Below are 17,492 nucleotides of genomic sequence, written 5' to 3'. Positions count from 1 at the left end.
ACCAGTGCGACCAAGGCAGTTTCAGTCCCATGATGAGGCCTGAATCCCAACTGGAAGGGATCCAAATGTTCTTCTTCCAGATATGCCTGGAGTTTTTCAGCAACCACTCGCTCAGTCACTTTGCCCAAGAATGGAAGATTTGAGACTGGGCGATTGTTGGCCATATTGGCCGCATCTAAAGATGTTTTTTATGAAGCGGTTTGATAGCCGCCTCTTTTAGCGGGTCTGGGAAAGCTCCCTCACAGAGAGAAGCATTCACCACTCCACGAAGCCCATCGCCCAGGCCTTCCCGGCTAGCTTTTATAAGCCAGGATAGACAAGGATCAAGGAGGCAGGTGGTTGGTTTCACTTGTCCAAGCAGCCTGTCCACATCCTCGGGGGTAACGGATTGGAATCGATCCCATGCAAATTGACTAGACAGGACTCTAGCACTCTCCTACCCTGGCCCTGCTCCTATGGTGGAGTCTAACTCTTCCTGAATCTGAGGGACTTTATCTGCAAAAAACTTTGCAAAATCATTGCAGGAGATCATGTGGCTCGTACTGGGCCCTGATGAAACAGAATGGGTGACTGCTGGCCAGCCCGTATTCCCGAATCGTTGTGTTAGCAGCTTTCATTTGTACAGCGTAATGAATGGTATGCACAGCCATGTGTTTCTGCCAGTCTTCCATGAGTGATATATAAGTGATCCTTTAATATTGCATGTATCTTCAACCTTGCTCAAAGACCTGGGACACTGTAATTGCCATTCCTGCCATCCCCCTTCATGGAAGTTTATGGCTCTACAGTGTTGGCCATAGATCTCAGTGTAGCAAGCTATCAATGTGGCAAGGTATCTATTTAACATGTTTACCTGGGGGAGGGGGATTTTGTGTGTATGGGTGTTATGTACTGAGTTGAACAGGATCCAAAATGCAGCAGTCTGATTGGTCCTAGAACAATAGGATTCAGAATGCAGCAGTCTGATTGGTCCTAGAACAATGCAGCAGTATGATTGGTCGGCAGGAGCCACCCAATCCAGCTCCAGATAGAAGTGAATCCACAACCTGATTGGCCTACAGGAGAATTCCGGAATTAGACAATCACCTGCAGCCCATTGTGTAAATAATGTATATAAAGCAGATACTTTGAGGGGACTTCCATTCCCTCCTCACCACTATGAGCTGAATAAAGAGCATGAAATCCACTCTCAACTCTGAGTATATTTCAATGTGTTACTCTTAGTATTAACTAATGAGACCTATAATGGAAGGAGTGTGTTTGCAAGGGTTTGGGGTATGCAGGCCTCCATCAGAGACAGTTTGGATGACACACTATGCAGGCGCTGAGTGGATTTCTGTGCAACCGTTTTGACCTTGCCCCAGACACTCCCACAGCTTGTAAATTGGACGAATTAAATGGAACCCTTTTTCATCAAAAAGACTGCACCAGAATCCTCAGTAAAATGCCATTTTACAATGAACCATAGAAACAAGTATTGTGTAGCGGGGGGAAGAACGAAAAAAAGAAATTTAGAGGGCTCCGTCTGCCACAACAGTAAGTTTTGGAATATCCCAATTACTCAGTCACCAGGAGGATACAACCAGTCCTCTCTCCCAATGCAAAAACTGAATTCACTGGAGGATGATCTGTTAGAGCCAGCAATTTATTTTCAAGGCTGGATCTAGACACATCAAAGCGTTTCAGGAAAAGATGTTGTAAAACTTCATAAAGGGAAATCACGTTGGCAAAAAGATGGGATTCCACAGCACCATCTGGTGGCACAATGTTATAAAGTATATGAAGCATTTTTTCTTTACTAATTCCACTGGATTCCCAAACTACGCTCTTTCTGTTCCCCTCAACGTCCAATAATGTATTTCAATGTGGAAAGAGTCCTGAATACTTTTCTGGTTAATCCGTTCTCTACACTCTTTGCAAAAGGTTTGTTGTGCTGAGACGGTCGCACCCATTTGTCCCTTGGCAGAAAAAGAAACAGACAACAAATAGCAGTAGTAGCTTAACTTATGGTAAGGAAGTTGTTGCAGCATTGTATACGGCTGGGGGGCATCTCAGCTCACCTGATCCTGGTGGGTTTGGAAAGTGCATGAGGCTTTCGGCAATATGCTGGGGTATCTCTGAAATGCAAGGGTGATGAGGGGAGTGGTTCTCTTCAGCTATTTGGTGTACTGGTATACTGATTGTTATACTGATAGGGACACGGGTGGCGCTGTGGGTTAAAGCCTCAGTGCCTAGGGCTTGCCGATCGAAAGGTCGGCGGTTCGAATCCCCGCGGCGGGGTGCGCTCCCACTGTTTGGTCCCAGCGCCTGCCAACCTAGCAGTTCGAAAGCACCCCTGGGTGCAAGTAGATAAATAGGGACCGCTTACTAGCGGGAAGGTAAACGGCGTTTCCGTGTGCGGCTCTGGCTCGCCAGAGCAGCGATGTCACGCTGGCCACGTGACCCGGACGTGTCTTCGGACAGCGCTGGCCCTTGGCCTCTTTGAGTGAGATGGGCGCACAACCCTAGAGTCTGTCAAGACTGGCCCGTACGGGCAGGGGTACCTTTACCCTTATACTGATTGTTATCCAAAATCCTAATGGGCTGAGGGATCAGCCCAATGTTGAACACAGTGTCCTAGACCTCCATGGCCACCTGATACAGTGGTACCTCAGGTTACATACGCTTCAGGTTACATACGCTTCAGGTTACAGACTCCACTAACCCAGAAATAGTGCTTCAGGTTAAGAACTTTGCTTCAGGATGAGAACAGAAATCGTGCTCTGGTGGCGCGGCAGCAGCAGGAGGCCCCTTATCTAAAGTGGTGCTTCAGGTTAATAACAGTTTCAGGTTAAGTACGGACCTCCGGAATGAATTAAGTACTTAACCTGAGGTACCACTGTACTATCTTATGTGAAAAGAATGCCTGTTCCTTCCAATTCACAAGACACTTATTATATGAGACTGGGAGGAACCTTCTTGATTTTTGCCTGTGTTTGCATACATTTGGACACCATTTTGAAGCCAGATGACACACTGGAAGCAAAACATAGACCACAAATTCACTTGCTAACTTTATTGAAAGAAAGCATTGAAGCATCTGAGAAAACAATATTACAAGGTATTACTCTCACGTTATTTCTGCATGCAAAACTAGCAATCATTTTAACTATTATTATCGAACTCTATTGTGATTGGCCACCTAAAACTCCCACCAGTCCACACTACTTAAAAGCTGTGCTATGTTCCAGTTACATTGCAATGTTCAGGAAAGAGGAAAGAGAACATTTGAGCTCTCCAACCAAGGAGGGGTTGGGAAGAACAGAGGGGTTTCATGAGCTCCAGGAAGAGATGAATTGAGAATCTGATGGACAATGACCTAGGAGAGTCCAAATAGAAGTGGTTCCAGACTCCCCCCAACCATCTTGACTGACTGTGTGGAATGAGATGTTCTAAGAACATGGTTAAGAGCTGATAAATAATCAGGGTCCTGTCAGAATTAGGGCAGATGCCTGTTATGCCAAATGTACGATCCCTCTCTAGGAATGGGGCTCATGATCATTCAGAGTTTGCAGAGAATCATGAGACTCAGACAGAGAATAGACCAAGATAGAAAACTGTCCTATGGCTTGAGGCAGATGGTTTTGCTCATGAGCATGCAGAGACCATCCAAGTTCGCCCTCTTGTTTAATGAATCTCATCACTATCCCAACCACAAGCGAAAGTTTGGGATAAAATTTTCTGTGGTTTGCCCAGTTCTAGCAAGGGAGGGGAACTCTGGCCTCTGGGCATAAGGAAGCATTCTGGTCTTCCCCATTTGGCACAAGAGGCTATTTCAGAAGACCCCCACCCCAGCCCACATCCACCCTACGCCTGACTTCATATGAGGTCAGGTGTGGGGAAGGTAAGAGTAGACAGTGTAAAGCACCGCTTCGTAGGTGTCTATGAACTCATCAAGGAACATCCCATCCCACCCTCTTGCTGCAGTCAATTGCACACTTTTGTGGGGAGAAGTTACAGTGAAGGAATGCATAAATGAGTGGACACAAATGGGTGGTCCTCTTCTCTGGAACAGGAAGGAGGAGCAATTTAGGAACAGAATAGTAAAATCAGTCAAAACATAAGTCAGTTTCACAGCATGACATTTTTGGTTCCTTTGCATCTGATCGATCCATTCCACATGCCCCTATCATATGATCAGGGCCACATTCTTTGATGGTTTTCACCAATTCACCTGCATCAACTGGAGAGAGATAGAGAAGTATATTTGTTGAGATTAACCAGTCAATGAAGATAATTTTATTGTATTAGTCCAAAATCCATACCAAAAGAGAGGACACAGGTTACTCCTCTTCCAACTATACTTTACGTTTTGAACTCAATCTTGAAAAGTATACTTAAAACAGACATTTGAATTTATTTTGCTAAAGCTACTTAAGTGTCAACATTAAAATAAAAGTAGGTTAAAGCATATGCAAAATATATGTCTAAATAAAACAAACCCTTAAATCTCAGAAACTCCACCATTGTTGTCATGTGGCAATACGCTACGCATCATGCACCATGTTGATGAGGAAAGGGACAGCTCTGTCAGTTGCTCATTGACTGCTTTGGTAAAAGATGTTACTCCTTACATTACCAAGTCAATTCAGAGCCTGACCAGAAAATTCGAACTGTTGTAGTAAATTTATTACCGCATTGGCCCAAATATAAGCCTCATTTTCCCCCCAAATTCCAACAGTGAAAAGTTCAAGTACAGTTTATATCCATGACCTTACACCACTGGCAAAGTGGCGCAGCTCCCCCCCCCCCCCCCAGGAAGCAGCCCGGAAGCGCGGGGCAATGGCGCACTACCTGCCCACCGCTCCCAAGCCTTCCCCAAGACACCAGAAAGTAGGTGGAAGGCCGCCAGCAAAGCAGTGTGGCTCCCCCCAGGAAGCAGCCTGAGTATTGTCTTTTTTCTCTCCCCCCCCCTTCAATTCTAAAAGTGTGGTTTATTTGTGGGTGCGGCTTATATTCATGCCAATGCGGTACTCCCTAGAGAAACTTTGGGCTCTTCCATTTATTGAGCATTCATCCTGACTTGCTCAAGGTTAGATGATCAATGTGGAGACCACATATGTTTTACGACATCATGAATCTCCAATGAAAGGGGCAGCAAGACATTACAATATAGAAGTTGTTCCATTTTCTTGAAGTTTATTGCTCTACTATTTAGGAAATGTGCCCGTTTGTTGTTTAGTCGTTTAGTTGTGTCCGACTCTTCGTGACCCCATGGACCAGAGCACGCCAGGCACTCCTGTCTTCCACTGCCTCCCGCAGTTTGGTCAGACTCATGTTTGTAGCTTCAAGAACACTGTCCAACCATCTTGTCCTCAGTCGTCCCCTTCTCCTTGTGCCCTCCATCTTTCCCAACATCAGGGTCTTTTCCAGGGATTTGACTTAGATTGTATCTTACCGGCCCTGTGGTTTTTCCTACTTTCTTCAGTTTAAGCTTGAATTTTGCTATAAGAAGCTGATGATCTGAGCCACAGTCAGCTCCAGGTCTTGTTTTTGCTGACTGTATAGAGCTTCTCCATCTTTGGCTGCAGAGAATATAATCAATCTGATTTTGATGCAGCCCATCTGGTGATGTCCATGTGTAGGGTCGTCTCTTGTGTTGTTGGAAAAGCGTGTTTGTGATGACCAGCTTGTTCTTTTGGCAGCACTCTATTAGCCTTTGCCCTGCTTCGTTTTGAACTCCAAGGCCAAACTTGCCAGTTGTTCCTTTTATCTCTTGACTCCCTACTTTAGCATTCCAATCCCCTATAATGAGAAGAACATCCTTCTTTGGTGTCATTTCTATAAGGTGTTGTAAGTTGTTATGTACTGAGTTGAATAGGATCCAAACTGCAGCAGTCTGATTGGTCCTAGAACAATAGGATCCAAATTGCAGCAGTCTGATTGGTCCTAGAACAATAGGATTCAGAATGCAGCAGTCGGATTGGTCCTAGGACAATGCAGCAGTATGATTGGTTGGCAGGAACCAACCAATCATGCTTCAGATATAAGTGAATCCACAACCTGATTGGCTTACAGTAGAATTCCAGAATTAGCCAATCATGTGCAGCCTATTGTGTAAATAATGTATATAAAGCAGATACTTTGAGGGGACATTCATTCCTCCTCACCACTATGAGCTGAATAAAGAGCATGAAATCACTTTGCGACTCTGAGTATATTTCACTGGCGACGAAGGTGGGATCCCGCTGAGCTGACTGCCACACACAGCACCGCAGCACCGCCACCTGCCGCACCGCTGCCTCGCACCGTGTATCCAGGCTTCAGCTCCGGGACACAAGGAACTCAGAATGGCAACCGACAGCAGCTTCTCGCCGTTCAACCCAGCATCTGGAGACTGGGAAGCGTATGCCTCCCGTTTCACCTTCCTCCTAGAAGCCAAAGGGGTCACCGATGAAGAAGACGCCAAGAAGAGGGCGATATTCTTCAGCGTCTGCGGAGAGGAGACGTTTGAAATCGCCCGGGCTCTCCTTGCGCCTGAAGACATCGCTACTGTTCCATACAAAACAATAATGGAACAGCTGAAGGGGCACTTTTCGCCACAGCCCTCAGTGGTGGCTCGTCGAAATGCCTTCTACGCAAAGCGGCAAGCCCCCGGGGAAACCATAACTCGGTTTGTGACCTCTCTCCGCCAAGCCGCCCGGTTCTGCAACTTCTCAGAGCTGGAGAACATGCTTCGGGACCGCCTCGTCGGTGGCCTGGAGGATGAGAAGCTGCAACGACGCCTCTACGCTAAGAAGGACCTAACGTTCCAGGTCGCTCTGGAGGAGGCCCTGGCAACGGAAGCTGCCAAGAGGTCGACGCAAGAGGCACGGCCGAGACTGCCACCCCAACCGAGGGTCCACCACGAAGACCTCACCGACGACTCAGGATCTGACAGGGAGGAGGTGCACCGAGTACAGCAGCGCACTCAAGCAGCCCACATACCACAGCTGCCTCGACGAGAAGGAGGGAACTGCGCAAGCTGCGGGGAAAGTCACGAGAGGAGGACCTGCCGTTTCCGCAACGCAGAGTGCAGGCAGTGCAGAAAATTGGGACACATCGCCCGGGTGTGTCGAGCTCGGTCCACCCGACGCCAGGCATCAGATGACCAATCCAAGAGCCCCAGGTCCCGGGGCCCAACGCACCAAGGCAACTCGACGGAGCTCACGGACTTCCAGGTATACCAGTTGCCCCACCCCAACGGAGAGAAAATTTATGTAGAGGTACAGATAGAGGGCGCCCCATGCCGCATGGAGCTTGACACGGGTTCAACTCTATCCATAATCTCGGCAAAGACCTTAAGGAAACTGTGTCCTACTGGGGGTCCCAAACTCAGGCCGGCCCCATTCACCCTCCGGGACTTCCAGAAACGTAAGGTCCCCACAATGGGGGTGGGGACCTTCAGGGTGCAATACCGAGGGCGGACGCGGCAACTGGACTTGCTTGTGGTCAAGGGCCCCTACATTAGCTTACTGGGATTGGCATGGTTTGGACCACTGGGGCTAGCCATCACCGGGGTGAACCACACTACCTTACAAGTGGACGTGGACGCCATATGCAAGGAATTTCCAGGAGTTTTCGATGGGAAATTGGGACAGTATACGGGCCCCCCCATTGCGCTACAGCTTGACCCCGCAGTACGACCGGTCAGGCTCAAGGCCCGCCGGGTCCCGTTCGCCCTGAAACCCCGTATAGACGAGGAATTGGACCGGCTCGTGGAGCAAGGAGTGCTGGAGCCGGTGCCTAATGCCCCCTGGGAAACCCCAATCGTCACACCTGTCAAGCCCAATGGTTCGGTCCGCATCTGCGCAGACTACAAATGTACCATAAACAAGGCCCTCACGGCCCATGCATACCCAGTGCCAGTGGTCAGCCATGTCCTTGCCACCCTGGCTGGGTCGAAAATTTTTGGCAAGCTGGACTTGGCCCAAGCATATCAACAGCTGCCAGTAGATGAGGCCACAGCAGAGGCACAGACAATTGTGACGCACAGAGGAGCCTTCAGAGTAAAGCGGCTGCAATTCGGTGTCAGTGTGGCACCAGGAATATTCCAGAATCTAATGGACTCGCTCCTTAAAGGGATTCCTGGCGTCACCCCCTTCTTCGATGATGTGTTGATTGCCGGGCCCACACCAGAGGAGTTTGAGGACCGCCTCCGCACCGTTCTGCACCGTTTCCAGACGGCGGGTCTCAAGGTGAAGCGGGAAAAATGCCTACTAGGAGTGCCTCAGGTGGACTTTCTGGGATTTATGGTGGACGCAGAAGGGGTCCACCCGACTGGGGACAAGGTACGGGCCATTTGTGATGCCCCAGCGCCCAAGAGCAAGACTGAACTTCAGGCCTTCTTGGGACTATTGAACTTTTACCATTCCTTCCTTCCCCACAAGGCGGCGGTAGCGGAGCCCCTACACAGACTTTTGGACAAGCGGGCCCCTTGGGTGTGGGGCCAGCGCCAGGAGGCTGCATTCCAGGCAGTCAAGGACTTACTTGTCTCAAACTCAGTCTTGGCACACTTCGACGAGAGGCTGCCGGTGGTGCTAGCATGCGACGCCTCACCCTATGGCATTGGCGCTGTCCTGGGACACCAACTCCCGGATGGAAGAGAGGTACCGGTAGCATACTTTTCCCAGACACTCAACGCAACCGAGCGGAACTACTCACAAATAGACAAGGAGGGGCTGGCAATTGTGAAGGGAGTAAAAAAATTCCATGATTTCTTGTACGGGCGGCCCTTCACCGTGGTGACTGACCACAAGCCGTTGCTTGGCTTGTTCGCCCCCGAAAAGCAGACCCCCCAAGTGCTGTCTCCTCGCGTCCTCAGGTGGTCAATTTTCCTTGCCAGCTACCAGTATGCACTGATTCACCGACCTGGGAAGGCAATGGGCCATGCAGACGCCCTCAGCAGGCTACCACTACCGGAAACAGGCCCCGACCCAGCACCCGCACAAGAGGTTATGAGCCTGGAGCTGCTTCCCGACCGCCCCATTCAGGCACAAGAAGTTGCACACCATTCCAAGAAAGACAGGGTCATCTCCCGGGTCCTGGACTGGGTGTGGAGGGGATGGCCCAGCAGCAGCCCCGGGCCAGAATTCGCTGGCTACACAACCCGCAAACATGAACTGTCAGCCCACAAGGGGTGCCTGTTATGGGGAAGCAGGGTCGTGGTTCCCCAGCCCCTCCGCAAAAGGGTCCTCACAGCCCTACACGAGACACACCCAGGGGTAGTAAGAATGAAGGCCCTGGCCAGGAGTTATGTGTGGTGGCCGGGGATCGACGGGGAGATAGAGGCCTGGGTCAAACACTGCCAGGCCTGCCAAGAATCCCGCCCAGATCCCCCAAGGGCCCCAGTACAGTCCTGGGAGTCCGCCCGAGCACCATGGTCACGCCTGCATGTGGACTTCGCCGGCCCCTTTCAGGGGAAAACATTCTTCATAGTGGTGGACTCCTACACCAAATGGCTGGAAGTCGCACTGGTACCGTCCACTTCTACATCCGCAGCCATCCGTGTACTACGCAAGCTGTTTGCAACCCATGGGCTCCCTGACACTCTCGTCTCAGACAACGGGACTGCATTTACGTCAGAAGAATTCCAAACCTTCACAGCGCAGAACGCCATCCGCCACATCCGTTCGGCGCCATTCCACCCTGCCACCAATGGCCAAGCAGAACGCATGGTGCGGACCACCAAGGACACCCTTCGCCGCATGACGCAAGGGGACTGGGAGTACCGCCTTGCCACATTCCTCCTAGCACAGCACAGCACCCCCAGCTCAACGACTGGCCGGAGCCCCGCTGAACTACTAATGGGTCGGCGCCTTGCAATCAGATTGGACCGCCTTCACCCCGATAGAGCTCAGGATGAGGTAGTGGTGGGGGAAGGCAGGAACCCCCGGATCTTCAAGGCCCAGGACCCAGTGTACGCAAAGAATTTTGGGGCAGGCCCAGCATGGGTTCCCGCCACAGTCACCAGGGTCACTGGCCCCGTGTCATACGAGGTGCTAACGGATGGGGGGCAATGCTGGCGCCGCCACTGCGACCAGATACGCCGACGATTCCCGGGAGAAAACCAGGAGGAGGAAAGGTCAGAGGAGTCCCAAGGGAACAGAGGGGTAGGGAGGCCCATAGAGCAGGAGGGGCCAGCAGGAGAGGCAGAATCATTAAATACAGAGAGAACCCGCGAGGCCGAAAGGACACAGGAACCAGAACCACGACTGAGCGAGCCGGTTGCGCCAGACCAAACAGGCCCATCACAGCCAGCATCCTTGGAACACGAGCCAGAACCTGAACCCCGGACCAGGGAACACCACAGGCCGCAACGCACACGTAGGCCGCCGGCGTACCTTGAGGACTATGAATGCGACCTCCCGGGCAGGACTGGAACTTAGAGGGGAGGGGTGTTATGTACTGAGTTGAATAGGATCCAAACTGCAGCAGTCTGATTGGTCCTAGAACAATAGGATCCAAATTGCAGCAGTCTGATTGGTCCTAGAACAATAGGATTCAGAATGCAGCAGTCGGATTGGTCCTAGGACAATGCAGCAGTATGATTGGTTGGCAGGAACCAACCAATCATGCTTCAGATATAAGTGAATCCACAACCTGATTGGCTTACAGTAGAATTCCAGAATTAGCCAATCATGTGCAGCCTATTGTGTAAATAATGTATATAAAGCAGATACTTTGAGGGGACATTCATTCCTCCTCACCACTATGAGCTGAATAAAGAGCATGAAATCACTTTGCGACTCTGAGTATATTTCATAAGTCTTCATAGAATTGGTCAATTTCAGTTTCTTCAGCACCAGTGGTTGGTGCATAAACTTGGATTACTGTTAATTATGCCCATTTTCTCTATATAGAGGGCATGTCATTTTGTGGCTTCCTTTGCTGCTGCTCCCTTTTATTCCAAGAGGCAATGAGCTTGGCAAGGACCCCATCATTTCACAAAGTGTTTGACCCATCTGATCATTCAGTTGTTGCTGTCTCCAGGAAGCTGTGCTGCTAATACTATGCCACAGAATATTTACAAAAAAGGAAAGCTTAAAAAAAGGAACAAGTAAGGGAATGCATGGGCATCTGCTGTGGCCAAAAGGGGAACAAAGAAGTATCCAGTGAATGAAGATAATTTTATTGTATTAGTCCAATAATACAACATGAACGATGGGGGTGGAGATGCTCCTTCAGGTATACTGGACCGAGGCCATTTAGGGCTTTAAAGGTCAGCACCAACACTTTGAATTGTGCTTGGAAACGTACTGGGAGCCAATGTAGGTCTTTCAGGACCAGTGTTATGCGGTTTCGGTGGCCACTCCCAGTCACTAGTCTGGCTGCCTCATTCTGGATTGGTTGTAGTTTCCGGGTCACCTTTAAAGGTAACCCCACATAGAGTGCATTGCTAGTCCAAGCGGGAGATAAGCAGAGCATGCACCACTCTGGCGAGGCAGTCCATGGGCAGGTAGGGTCTCAGCCTGCGTACCAGATGGAGCTGGTAGACAGACACAGAATTGACCTGTGCCTCCATGGACAGCTGTGAGTCCAAAATGACTCCCATGCTGTCCTTCAGGGGCACAGTTACCCCATTCAGGATGGACCAGGAGTCCTCCACACCCTTCCACCTCCTGTCCCTCCAAAACAGTACTTCTGTCTTGTCAGGATTCAACCTCAATCTGTTAGCCGCCATCCATCCTCCAATCGCCTCCAGACACTCACACAAAGACACAAGTATGGTACAAGGACTTTGTTTTCTACACTGAGGCCCACCATAAAAAAGGAGGAACGTCGACAGGAGAGTCTCCTTACCTGAAAAGGTTTCTACCATCAGACAGAATGATGCCTCACATGTCATATCATTCGGTAGGCATGGCTCGCCAGGACGTTTTATGATGCATCTTCTGCATATCACAGCATCTGTTGTAAGAGACAGTATTTCATTGGTGGAAGGACCAATTGATATTCAGTGCCCTAACCCCTCCAAAATCCTATCAGCACACATAGCTGTCAAAAGAGACCCCAGAACAGAAATGGTATAATCTTTTTTACCTTGGACAGTCGGACAAAATTTGCATTTCTGTGTATATATTAAGAGATGGAAATTGTACGCAAATTTGTAGCACGCTCCTGTGGCCTGAGACTAGTAACACCTTCCGCCTAGACAGCTGGACCTTCTTTCTCGAAGATTGTACACTCTGAATCGAAGCAATCGTCAGTCGGGTTTTCTGTGGATTGACGTTTGTTTGGATTCAGCCGAAAGTAGCGAGTTTTCCTGAAGAAAGTGGGGGGGGGAGGGAAAACCCCTTGGCCCTTGCCTCAAAAGCACAGGATGAGCAGCAGTGTGCATGAGCCCTAAATCTCTCCAACTACACACATGCAACAAGAGGTGGGTGATTTGATTCACTTCTACAAACATAGGGAACTGCCTTGTCTATTTTGCCCCATTATCAGGATACGCCACGATCTTCTCACTGAAATGTTCAACTGGAGATGGTAGGTAAGGGATTAACTTGGGGCTTTCTTCACGGAAGGCAAGAGCTCTAACACTGAAATATCACAACCCCACTAAAGGAGGCATATATTCCACTCTTGCTCCAAAGTACATCCCCCCCCCCCCCGGCTTGCTCATAGATTTAATCTATGTAGAAGAGTGGCTTATTCTTGCTTCACCTGTTCAGGGACAGGAAGTGGGGACCATACTTACCTCCAGTCCTGAAGCAAAGCAGAACACAGAATGTAAGTAGCCAGACCTGAAGCAGACGTGGCCTTTGATTACCAAGAAACAAGCTCTGCTCCATTGGAATGCCTTTTGTATGGAGAGACAGCTTTCAAAGCCTAGCAGCTGAGAAACCACAGGTTTTCAGAGCAGGCAGGAACACGCTGCTCACTTTGAGGAGTCGAGTTCAAGATATCCATTATATATGGTTGGGAGGAACCCAGTGAAGGTGATGGTTGTCTTGGGCCCTTTCAGGCATAAAGTGCTGATTGTTAGCCCAAATCCAGGTGGGCTGAGGAATCAGCTGCATGCTGTACAGAATGTCACGGACCACAGTGGATGCCTGATGCTATCTTCTGAGGGTTTTCTGTTCAGCTCCAGGTTTCAATAGTAATAGTACGATGTGCCGAGCAGGCAACTCTCAACCAGCCTGCAGATGAAACACAATGGGTGACTTCTGGCCAGCCCATATTCCCGAATCTTTGTGTTAGCAGCTTTCTTTTGTATCTCACTGCTGCTCATAGTGGAATGAATGATGTGCACAGCCATGTGTTTCTGTTCTCCATGAGTCATAAATAAGTGGTCCTTTGATATTGCACGTATCTTCAACTTTATTCAAAGATGTGGGACATGGAGAGACAGCAGATTTGCAAGACAGACTATCATTCCTGGCAATCCCATGAACAGATATTCTGGCCACCTCCATATTTCTTGGAGCCAAACCGCATCCAATAGGAGCTGATGCTTTTAACTGGGGAGAGGTGGAAGGTTGGCTGGTTAGTCAGTTGACTGAGGCCCTTTTATTTTGGAATCTGAGTGCAAAGACTTGGAGAAACAGACTAATATGGTATGGTTACGTTAATACTTCCAGATGCTGACTGGGCTCTTGTGATTTGTGTATGGGATTCTATTTGAAGACTGCCATATACGATGCAAGAGTGTTATGCAGAGTGGAGGATCTGCATTGTTTGTTTTGCCCTGTCGTATTCTTGCCTGTGTCTTCCGGAAGCTGGAGGGGCCCAGAAAGGGAAAGGAAATGCAGCTGAGCACAGAAGTCTGTTGCAAAGCATGAGATTTGGCCCATATAATTAAGATTTCCTCAATTTTGAGGAAAGGAAAGTATGAGGTACAGTGATTTCTTTTGTGATCAAGATACTGTAATTACACAGGAGCCAAAATAGAATACAGACCGCAACTTCATTTTTAAATTTTATTGAAAGACATCATTGATGCGTAAGGTACAACAAATAATACAAACTATTATTTTCGCCTCATTACTGCATGCAAAACTAGCAGTGATTTTAACTATTATTATTGAACGCTATCTTGGTTGGCCACCTAGAACTCCCACCAGTCTAAACTACTTAAAACTTTGCTATGTTCCAGTCATATGGCAATGTTCAGGAAAGAGAACAGAGAACATTCAAACTCTCCAACCAAGGAGATGTTGGGAAGAACAGGGTTCCATGAGCTCCAGGAAGAGAGGAATTGTCACCATCCCTAGCACAGGTTATTGTATTTGGTAACATCTTCTGTGATGCGCCAAGTTCAATCAGCGATGGGGAGTGATAAAGAGACCCACAAATCCTATAAACAGTGCAAATCACTGCTTGGTACATCTCCATCAACTCTCCAAGAAATGTCCCATTCCACCCCAATACCTAAGTCAATTATGCACTTTTGCAAGAGGAACTTACTTTTCAAAATATCAGACAGTGAAGGAGTGCATAAATGAGTGAGCACAAATGAGTGGTCCTCCTCTCGGGAGCAGGAAGGAGAAATGAAGTTGTGAACTGGATGAGTGGGTTTGATGGGGGGGGTTCCCGTGCTCGTGGAGGCTTCCCAATGCACTTAGGGTGCTGGAAAATCATCGGTCTAAGATTGCAGCCCTCCGCAAATACAGAAGACTCCCCAGGTCACACAGTCATCCACCAATTTGTGGAGGATGGTGAGGCTGTTGGGTGTGGAACATCCCCTGAATGTGATTGTGGTTCGAGGACCTGACCCCCGCAATGTGGAATGAATACACAAGGACACGTGATATAAGGTTAATGGGAAGAAAAGGCCACAACTTTATTGATTACAGCAGTGAAAAGGTATTGGCTTAGGCATTGCATGTCTAAAACAAGAGGGGTTTATTCACCAGTAGGTGGAGCCTGTTGATGCTAATCCAACTATAGGCTCTCCCCTGATTTCACCGAGGGTTGTGCCATGGCCTCCCGCCAAGCAGGCATCGGACAGAATACACGACCGCCAGATTCCTTTAACGGAATACCCAAAAATTGAAGACATAGGCGATGGCCACACCTAGCCCTTCAACACACCACAACACATTATTCCAATGCCTAACCGCCACCCGAGCCCAAAAGGCTTGCCGCCAATACCCTCACAGCTGTAACCAATCCCTAATGCTGCTGATGACGCTATCCAACCAAATGTCATTCACCTGGTCTGAGATTTGAACCCCGTCATTCCGGTACAAGGCCTGGTCGCCAATCCGGATACGGTCATGAAAAATGACTCGGCCATTCATAAAGCGCACCCAACAGGCTATTGCCCGATTTAAGAGTTTCCTGGTTTTTTCAATGGCCATACAGTTCTGCGCACCGCGCCAAACAGTTCTCTTCAGGAAGGAGGACCAGAACACCATTGTTCCGGGACACAAGGCAGCAATCTCATCCGAATCACTTTTTATGTTCCATGACAAGTCCGCACTTCTTCTGTTAACAGGGTCATTCTCCCCCAATTGAATGATAAGGATGTCGGGAGGGCCGATTGTGGCTACTTTCTCCCTCAGCAATGGCATAAGCTCTTCCCAACGCATGCCTCGTCTCAAAAACCAGGAAACTCGAACTCTGGGTTACAAACCAAGTTTAGGAGTGAGGCCGCAGCTGACCGCCCGTACGCGGGGCCAATGGACTATACTGTGGCCGCAAATCCACACATTTCTCCTGAAAACAGCTGAGAATGAAAAGAAAGAGAAAAAGGGTAAGTAGGGGTAATGTAGCAGAGCCCATTCTAGCGAATATAAACTTTATAAGCATCGGATTTCCACCGGCCCATCTCCTTAATCCTATCCGCAGGCAGACCCAAGCGCACAGCTGTTGTGGTGGTGCCAATCCTGAATGAGTGTGCAGCATAATCCTGGGAAGATAAACCACAAGCATCAATAGCTTTGCGGAGTACCCTTATGAATTGGTGTCTCAATAAAGGTGACCCATCTTCGTGAACCAGAAGCGGGCCCTGGCCGGGCAGTCTGAGGTAGAGGTACCACCTAATGTCCTTGACCGGGCATGGGCCCTGCTGCGCTGATGCCGTAAGTTTAACAAGAACACCCCTACCGACCTTATCAGGTTTGGACTGACGTATCCGCACAGTCATGCTAGTTTCGGACAACTGCACGTCCTCCATAAGGAGGCCGCACATTGAGCCGTTTGCGCTAACCTCGGCTACAACTTCGCCAACTCTCAGGGCGCCAAAAAAGGCAATAGCATATGCTGCGGAAAAGAGGTGGGCCTCAAACTTGGTCCAGCAGATTGACCTAAGCTCTGTGCGTATCTGAGAGAGCAACCCATAAGAAATTGGCTTACGGCCCTCGGCCCTAGGGGGTTGTAGCCTGCCCCAACCCTCAATAGCTCTGCGGATCAGGAAGTCACTGCATGGATCGGAGGAAAAGTGGCTTAAGCAAAGAAGCTGATGGCGGCTACATGTATCTTTAGAGTTTTAGGGGCACGACCCAAATCATCAAGATGGGAAAAGTATCGCAGAATGTCGTCAGTGGAGGGTGGCACGCTAGGGGAAAGCACCGATATCCCAGACCTGAAGCCCAATAAATTGCACCAGGCCTTCTTGTAAGACCTGAGAGTGGAGGGTGCGACAGACGCTAATACTCCCTTAATCACTTTGCATCTCCAATGTTCCACAGGTGCTCCGGAAAGGGTTCGGGAAACAGTTGCGCTCCAGGTGCCAACGACCGGAAGCGAGACATCTGAAAGTGAGACAAGGCATCGGCTATATCATTATTGATCCCTGGTATGAATTTGGCTGAAAAAATTATGTTATACTCAAGGCACCGGAGAACGAACGACCGCAGAAGGGAGGAGACCCTCGCAGATCGAGATGACTGCCTAGCCAGTATTTTCACCACTGCCTGGTTGTCGGTTCTGAAGCACATCCGGCGATTTTGAAACTCATCCGTCCAGATATGTACGGCCACTACTATTGGAAAAAACTCAAGAAAAGTGAGGTCCCACGTGATGGCCTCGCCCTGCCACCCCGTTGGCCACCGTTGAGTGCACCATTGTCCCCTGAAGTACAAGCCAAAGCCCAGGGACCCTGCCGCATCTGATTGGACCTGGAAATCTGAGGACAAGTTAAGAACATCCTGCCATAGGGATACTCCATTATAGTGGTCCAAAAATGTCAACCAAACCTCTAGGTCCGCCTTAACTGACTTGGGAAGTCGGACCCTGTGGTGTGGATGCTTGAGGCCTACTGAAAGCCTGGCCAGGTGGGCACAGAAGGGGCGTCCCGGGGAAACTACTTAAAATGACCTAACAGGGATTGAATCTGTCTAAGAGCGATCTTTCTTAGCGTAAGGGTACTTCGGATTATTTCCATAAGGGTGTCAATTTTTTCCTTAGGTAAGCGGGATGATTGGGCAATTGTATCCAACTCGATGCCCAAGTACATGAGGCACGTACCTGGGCCCTCGGTTTTTTCAGCTGCGAGGGGAATACCCAGGTCCTGGGCCAGAGCTGAGAAG

The 17,492-nt window shown here is 49.2% G+C and overlaps 1 protein-coding gene and 1 long non-coding RNA gene across 2 annotated transcripts; one reads left to right on the top strand and one right to left on the bottom strand.

Moving 5' to 3' along the window:
- Window positions 1-3,040: 3,040 nt before the first annotated feature.
- LOC310671035 lies at window positions 3,041-12,924 on the bottom strand. Its single transcript, XR_014507694.1, has 3 exons — window positions 12,716-12,924; window positions 11,821-11,928; window positions 3,041-4,222 (listed from the first exon to the last, which is right to left on the bottom strand). It is a non-coding gene; the product is annotated as an uncharacterized lncRNA (long non-coding RNA).
- Window positions 6,103-8,428, top strand: LOC310670812 (uncharacterized protein). Its single transcript, XM_083426579.1, has 2 exons — window positions 6,103-7,199; window positions 8,101-8,428. Exons 1-2 carry the CDS (start codon window positions 6,330-6,332, stop codon window positions 8,137-8,139), a joined length of 909 nt encoding a protein of 302 aa, XP_083282705.1. The 5' UTR covers window positions 6,103-6,329; the 3' UTR covers window positions 8,140-8,428.
- Window positions 12,925-17,492: the final 4,568 nt, after the last annotated feature.

The sequence above is a fragment of the Podarcis tiliguerta genome, assembly GCF_965153285.1.
Source record: "Podarcis tiliguerta genome assembly, chromosome: 2".
In the NCBI taxonomy this organism is placed as follows: domain Eukaryota; kingdom Metazoa; phylum Chordata; class Lepidosauria; order Squamata; family Lacertidae; genus Podarcis; species Podarcis tiliguerta.
The sequence above is the reverse complement of the archived record's forward strand: the minus strand, read 5'-3'. Positions and strand labels throughout refer to the sequence as shown.